General features: G+C 38.4%; 1 protein-coding gene across 2 annotated transcripts in view; it reads left to right on the plus strand.

The window, feature by feature from the left end:
- Positions 1 to 7,500, plus strand: part of LOC138011552 (uncharacterized) — a 12,215-nt gene that overhangs the window by 71 nt on the left and 4,644 nt on the right. Inside the window, exon 1 of one of the 2 annotated variants that reach the window (XM_068858615.1) lies at positions 3,000 to 3,463. The exons of the other annotated variant lie outside the window; for it this stretch is intronic. Coding sequence (XP_068714716.1) covers positions 3,447 to 3,463 — 17 coding nt within the window. The 5' untranslated portion in view covers positions 3,000 to 3,446. Of the gene's footprint in view, positions 1 to 2,999; positions 3,464 to 7,500 lie in introns of those variants that run through there. 2 annotated transcript variants of the gene reach the window in all.

The following is a 7,500-nucleotide window of genomic DNA, read 5'->3' on the forward strand; positions in this document are numbered from 1 at the left end:
ACTTTTTAATTCTCATGATGCACGTTTCAACTTCTAAGGATCTCGTTTTTAAAATCTGTCCTTACTACTAAAAATATTCTGAAGGTCCGCATTTCTGGCTCATCCCCGGTGTAAAAACCTGTGAAACTCACAGATAACGTAACACAAAGGAAAACAAAAGACCAAAAAAACATCAAACAATAACCTAACCCTACCACGAGCTAACAAAACAAAAAGTTTCACAGGTTTTTACACCGAGGTATAAACCCGTATTTCTCGAAAGCTAGAAATAAAATTATAGTTAGATATGCAAATAGCCGTTGTGAGCGAGCTCACGAAACAAGATTTACGCTAACCAATCAGAATTCAACAAAAAAAACATATAACGCAGATTAATTCTAGGTGGTATGATTTTCCTCCTGTTTCAGCTGTTATTGATAAGGAAGTGTCCCGTTAAGTCCGGGCGTCAACTATGTGTTTACAACAATCCAGTGAACATTAACTTTCGCAACATTTTTTGTTTACTTGAGCAGTAGATTTAGGGGGACCCTGTGACATATATCGGGTGCATTTACTCCATTTTTTAAAGAAATCTATAGTTGCCGGTTATGCAAATATTTGGTTGATGAACCACCACAATTCGTCTGATTTCGCGGCGCGTATCAAAATACGCATGCATCTAATTAGGTGCAAATTTTGAATAACTAACACAAATAATTTAGCTACTGTGGTTATGTGAATTTTAGGATGTCAAATTTCAATTCTCTGGTTGGTACAGTAATAAACACGGGTGACGAGACATGCGGAATATCGCTCTTCACTGACTTTTGCTCGGCTGTTGACTTTTGAGAATCTCGACGAAATTATGTTTTGACGGAATACGCATCAGTTAATTCACGTGACTTGTTTGGGTTGACTGGTTTCGCCATAAAAATGTGTAGTGTCCAAGGGATTCAACCAGTCATATGAGAAGTTTTCAACTTGCACAAGCTCGCCATTCAATTGAAAGTATCAACTAATTATTTAGTTCTTATTAACCGAGCGGGAGGTCTGTATGGGAGAATCTTGACCAAGGTCGCCAGTACAGACCGAACGCAGTGAGGTCTGTGCCAGCGACCGAGGTCAAGATTCTCCCATACAGACCGACCTAGCTCAGTTAATAAGATGTTTATTATATGGCCAAACAAGAACAATTTAATTCGTTTAATGTAACTGGCTTGTACTAACTGACATTTTGCTTGCGAACGGCGATGAGTGGCGATGAGCTGAACTTAATTCTGTCAAAGTTTGCTCGTCATCCTCTCTTTTGTCATCATGCTGATTGGCACTTCCATAAATAAATATTGGTAGAAGAAAATACTCAATATTTTTGCATTTTAGTTTGCATCTTTTCACCGCAAAACATTACCGGTCTGGATGCCGGTCTAGCCTCCTTGCAGCCGTCTTTTGTGTCAATCCCATTCTCCCTCGCCACAAACGTCTGCTGAACCGAGCTAGGCATGCCATTCCCAAAAACTGACCAATCACAGCGCGGCTTTTAAATTTCGGTGGCTAAGTACTCGAGAATTTCGGATCATCAAAACATGCCGGAATTCTCAGAGGCGTGCAAAGTGGTATGCGAAAAATTCAAAATCAAGTCTTTCAACCATCACCAAAAACAAGCATTTATTGCTCTTGTTGGAGAAAAAAAAAAAGATGTTTTTGTAAATCTTCCAACTGGGTTTGGAAAGTCGTTCATCTACCAAGCACCTCCTGTGATATTCGACGAAATTACGGGAGTGAGTGGTCATGTTGTTGTTGTCATTTCAACGTTGTTAAATCTGACACAGGATCAGATAAGTAACCTGCAGAGACTCGGAATTTCAGCATTGAGCTTAAGTGCACCAAAAGGAGATGAAAAAGTTCTTGAAGGTAGAAAATGGGCGGTTTTCTGTTGTATATGCCACGCCAGAGGCTTTGATGTTTAACGAAAGATGGCGAAGCATGTTAGCTAGCCCGCTGTACTCTACAAAGCTCTATGCAGTTGCAGTTGCAAACAATGGTAAGGGAAATACGGATGTCTAACTTGATTATATCTCGAAAGTTCGCTGTCCAAAACAGTACAAGAAGTCGCTAGTACTAAAAGCACAAGACAATATTTACGAAATAGTACAGTCTAGCAGTCATTTCACTATGTAAAACCCTGGTCCAGGATTTGGTACTGTTTAGCAAAGTTATGTTGCTAATTTGTTTGAAGGTTTTAGAATCTAATGCTAATCTAAGCCTTTCAAAGGCTGCTTGTTTATACAAGGACATTTACATTGGTATTGTTTTAAGTGGTATTTTTCAAATTAATAAACTATTTTACCCTTTTCATGAATCTACCATCATTCATGCAGTCCATGGGACTGAAAATCCATGGGCTATCTCAACAACAATCATTTAATGAACAAAGGACGAGTAAGCTTGTTCTGAGTTGTCTTTGAACACGCTGGAACAGTGTCTGAATCTTTTCGTAATCTTTTCACCCTACCTGCCTGTACATTACCATAAAAACTTCTCGTGAGTTCTTGTTTCAAGTCAAAGATGTTTTTCTCTAACTTCTCGAGTTTAACTGAGAAGGCGTTTATAACATGGATTTGTACACACAAACAAGTCATTTTCGGAGTAGACGTTGACGTCGAGGGATAGCACGGAATTAATTAAATTTGGAAGATCGTGAGCTGTTTTCCCAAATACTTTTATCTTTTCTTTGACAGGAGGAGTACTACCACATATATAACATCTAAGGTCATCATTAACAAGCTTTTTTGGTGTATTAACCTCCATACGAAACCGATAACATCGAATACCTTGAAGATAATTTCTAACCATTTTATAAGCTGCTTTACAATTGGCTATCTTGTAACAATAGCTCGAGTCTGATTGGAGATTCTTACACAATGGGAATGGCATGCCCAGCTCGGTTCAGCAGACGTTTGTGGGGAGGGAGAATGGGACCGACACAAAAAACGGCTGCAAGGAGGCTAGATGCCGGTCTAGATGGGAAAGTCTAGACCGCGGTCTAGACAATCAAATTCGTGAATTTTGTAGTTCCCAGTCCTCGTGAGACAGAGCCATATAATAACATACTTTACAAAACGGCTCTGTTGGATCGAGTAAACTTTCTCTATGGTATTATTTACAACCGACCGTGACACATTACTAAAAAAAGTGATCAGGCTGAAAGTTTCGCGCCAGGGTGGCTAAAGAATGATAATTAGTTAACACTTTCCGTCCATGGGGTTAGCAATTCGGTAACAAAACAAACAACCGATTGACGTCACTTCCTGTTACTCAAAAAAGTAACAAAAAAAAAAAAAGTAAGTTTCACTCAAAAAAGTGATGTGAAAGGGACAAGCGGACAGAACCCTAAACAACGACAATCAAGACATTGAACCGATTTGCAAAATATTAGAGCACTTTCAGATTTATCCATAGAAAGGAATATGGCCAGTTTTTCAAGGTAGGATAACTTTTAATTCTCATGATACACGTTTCAACTTCTATGGATCCCATTTTTGAAATGTGCCTTTACTACTAAAAAGATTCTGAAGGTTCGTATTTCTTGAATAGAGCAATGAAATATAGAAATATCATCGTAGTTAGATAAGCAACTAGCGGCTGTGAGCAAGCCCGTGAAACAAGATTTACGCTAACCTGTAGATGAGCGTAATAAGCGTCTCGAAGTGCCCCATTAAGTCCAAGTATCAACTATGTATTTGCAACAATCAAGTGAACACTTTCGCAACATTTGTTGTTTACTTGAGCAGTAGATTTAGGGGAACACTGTGACATATATCGGGTGCATTTACTCGTTTTACTTTTTTGACTGGTTGGTTATGCATATATTTGGTGGATGTTCAAACAATGCCGGTTTAGAATAATTGACACGAATTAGCTGGTTGCTCATATGATTTTAGCAGAATGATATCAAATTTCAGTTTAAAACAGCAATGCTCTGGTTGGCACAGTAATAAAAACTGGTGACGGGTCACGCGAAATATCGCTATTCACTGACTTTTGTTCGGCCGTTGATTTTTGAAAATTTCGACAAAAATTGTAATCATTTCTTTTTGACGGAAACGCGTCTGTCCACGTAGAGTGTACGGTTGACTGGCTTTCGCCTGTTACTTTGTGCATCAGGAAAAATGTAGTGTCCACAGGGTTCAACCAGAGGAGTTTTCAAACATTTCCGAGTTCATGTCTGCCTCCCCTTCAAAGCGAGTCTAAGTGCGAAGTTTTTGTGATGGTAATTAGTTCTACTTTACTTATGAATGCAACCTAATTTTCATAACAAAAACTTCGCACTTAGACTCGCATTGAAGAGGAGGCAGACATGGACTCGGAAATGGCCTATTGAAAGTGTCAACTAATTATCATTCTTTAAAAAATAGCTCTATTGCATCGAGCAAACTTTCTCTATGGTGTTGTTTATATTCTTGCGAATCGGTAAGGAGTTACATCACGTTAGAGACAGGGTACTTTGCTATTTGAAGAAATCACGAACACGCTGTTTCCGATAACAGAATTCGTTCTCTCGTTTCTCTCCCTCTGATGGTTTGCTCTCTTGTCTCTCTCACTGATTGCTTAATGTTTTCACGATTTTGCTATAATTATAATCAAATTAGTTAAACGCGACAGAAATGGCAGCATAAAATCTCGCGTATCCCATAGTGTACATAAGGGCTTCTACCACCTTAGTGATTTGCCTCAATTACTGACGGTTTCTTTGCCAACATGAAAACGCGGCTCATCAATGGTTGGATGATAAAGATCAGGGCCTGAACAATCGATGGAATTGATGATCGATGACAATCGATGGCAATCGATATCAATTAATCGATTGATATTGATAATCCATGAACAATTGATCGCTCAAGTTTTTGTGATTATCGATTGTCATCGTTTATCAATGTCATCGATAATAGACCAATTCGGCTAACTCAATGTTGTACCCAATTCAAATCTCTAAGGGTTAAGATGCTTTGTGTATTGCATTTGCATGATAATGTAGCATTCAAATTTAAATGATATGGTAATACTTGGAACAAAACGTTTTATTCCCAAAAGATTTGAATTGGGTACAACACTGAGTTATCCGAATTCGTCTATTGATGGTTAATGGATCAATTTAGTATCATCGATTTTCATCGATTGCCAATAAGAACGCCAATCGATGACACTCGATGAAGTTCGCCAATACTTTTGTGTGATTATCGATTGGTCATCGATTGGCCGATGCCAATCGATGCCAACTAATTAACCGCAATCAATTGATTTTCCGATTCATGTAGTCTAAGCGCACGTATTTTTCCCGCGGTAAGGGATCTCAAAGTCGAGATTGTTGTCATAGTAAACGATGCCCAAAAATATTTCAAATGTGGTTAAATGGATTTGTTGTCACTGGTAACTCCCGACAAAAGGAATTCTCTGGTATCGCTGTAGTTAAAACTGTTAGACAATGGTTTGCCCATTTTTCCGGTACAACAGGGTACAATACATGGAATATGACAAACTGCTGATGGTAAAGCTGTAAAAATGAAAAATTAACAGTGCAACGATCATCATACCTCTTTACGGAACGCATGATGAAAATGTCCCTTTGATCAGAACAGGAGAGTTAAAACATTTACTCCAGTAAACTTCCGGTTAAAATACTGTGACATCACACTGTTGACTAAGAGTTTTCTTTCCGGTGCGGTTGCGCATTTTTGTGGCCAGTATGCATGGCCACTAGCCACCACCCACTGAGATTTGTTTACGGCGGCATCCACGAACCATATCAACAAGCATTGCCTGACGAAATATTAGTGAAACAAAAATATACATATGCTCTCTGCCGTACGACCAGACTTGCATTATTATTTTGTTTTTAGTCTACGAACGATATGGGCTAAATTTAGAAAGTGCTTCGGTAAGGCGTATGCGTGACAATCGGTATTTGTGTTAACTATCAACGAAACTGTTGCGTCTAGATCTTGTGCTGAATTGGTGTCATGATTGCTTTTAGTCAGAGCAAAATAAATAAGCATTAACCTTGGAATGACCGCTTATTAGGTACACTTTCACGGCATGAAGAACTACATTAAAATTAACTGTCAGCAGTTTGAAACATATCATTTAAACTTAATAAGAATAAGTAAGGAGATAATAATAATAATAATAATAATAATAATAATAATAATAATAATAATAATAATAATAATAGTAATAATAAAAGTCAGGAGCTCATTAAGATGAACTCCTGTAAAAGGCTATGGCAGGTGGAGCACACAACAGCTGTCTATGCTACCTTAAATATATCTAGCGTAATTCTGATTTGAAGCCATAAACGTTACTTCTCAATTTGTTTTTTGGCTAAACACTAAAGCTGTAAGTCACCCCTGCACACTTACGGGGACAGACATATGAATGCACACCAGCTCTGTGGGGACAGTTCAGAATATGGGGACATTTTCGAGTCCTCACAAAAATGTCCCCAGAAGTTGGCATTTAACTGTAACCATAACATACTTCTGGGGACTTCAGCAAAGTCCTCATAAGTTGGTATGAAAACTTGACCTGGGTTTGAAACTGTCTCGAAGCAACCGCTCGCGCATACTTAATAAAGACTTCTTTCTTTCTCATCGAGCTAAGAAAGGCTCAGCTAGCAGGGTGTGGGTACGAAACAATAACGCGCAAAAAATAAAAATAAAAGGGTTTTAAAAAGATAAAGAAAATGTCACAAGAGAATTTTAAAATGAACTATTAAAATGATCAGATAAGTAATATTTTAGAAAGATAAGCAAAACAATCAGTTAAGAGATATTTAGAAAGCGCTTTAGCGCATTTTTAAAACGACCCAAGCCCTCAGCCTCAACAACGGAACCTGGTAGATTGTTCCAGTGCCGTACGATTCGGATAGGAAAAGAATATTTATACGGATTACACTTGCAATTGGCTGGTTTAAGATAAAGCTTATACGGATGGTTAGCGCGGGTTGAATTGCACTTAGTGAATTCAAAAAGATCATCGAAGTTTAGTTTCTTCACGTCAAATATGATCTTGTAACATTCAATTAAAGAAAGAAACAGTTTACGTGTTTCGAGTGTAGGCCACTTCAGCATCCGGGGAGGGGGGGGGGGACCTCCCATATAAAAAGAGAAGGGATGCTTGTCGTCTCGCTCAGGAGTGTAAATTTCGGATTTTGGTCTCACTTAGGGTGTTCTGGGCAAAACGCAATCATATGTAGCCGTGAAGGTCTCCTTTAGGGTTTTGCGCGAAGAAATCTAAAAGAGAAAAATAGTAGCCCTGCTCGTGCAAGATCTTCTTATTGGTGAGTGTCGCAGATACAACGGTTTAGATTTTGCGTAAACCTCTTGAGTATATATTCCACGTGTGCAGCTTATACCGATACTGACATTTTAAACGACTGAATAGATTCAATTCTTTTTCATGTCAATGATTTTTGAGATTTATATGTCCTTTTTGGCAGTTTTATCCAAACCCATTTTTGTCCTT

Source organism: Montipora foliosa, chromosome 7, assembly GCF_036669935.1.
Source record: "Montipora foliosa isolate CH-2021 chromosome 7, ASM3666993v2, whole genome shotgun sequence".
NCBI classification, from domain to species: Eukaryota; Metazoa; Cnidaria; class Anthozoa; order Scleractinia; family Acroporidae; genus Montipora; species Montipora foliosa.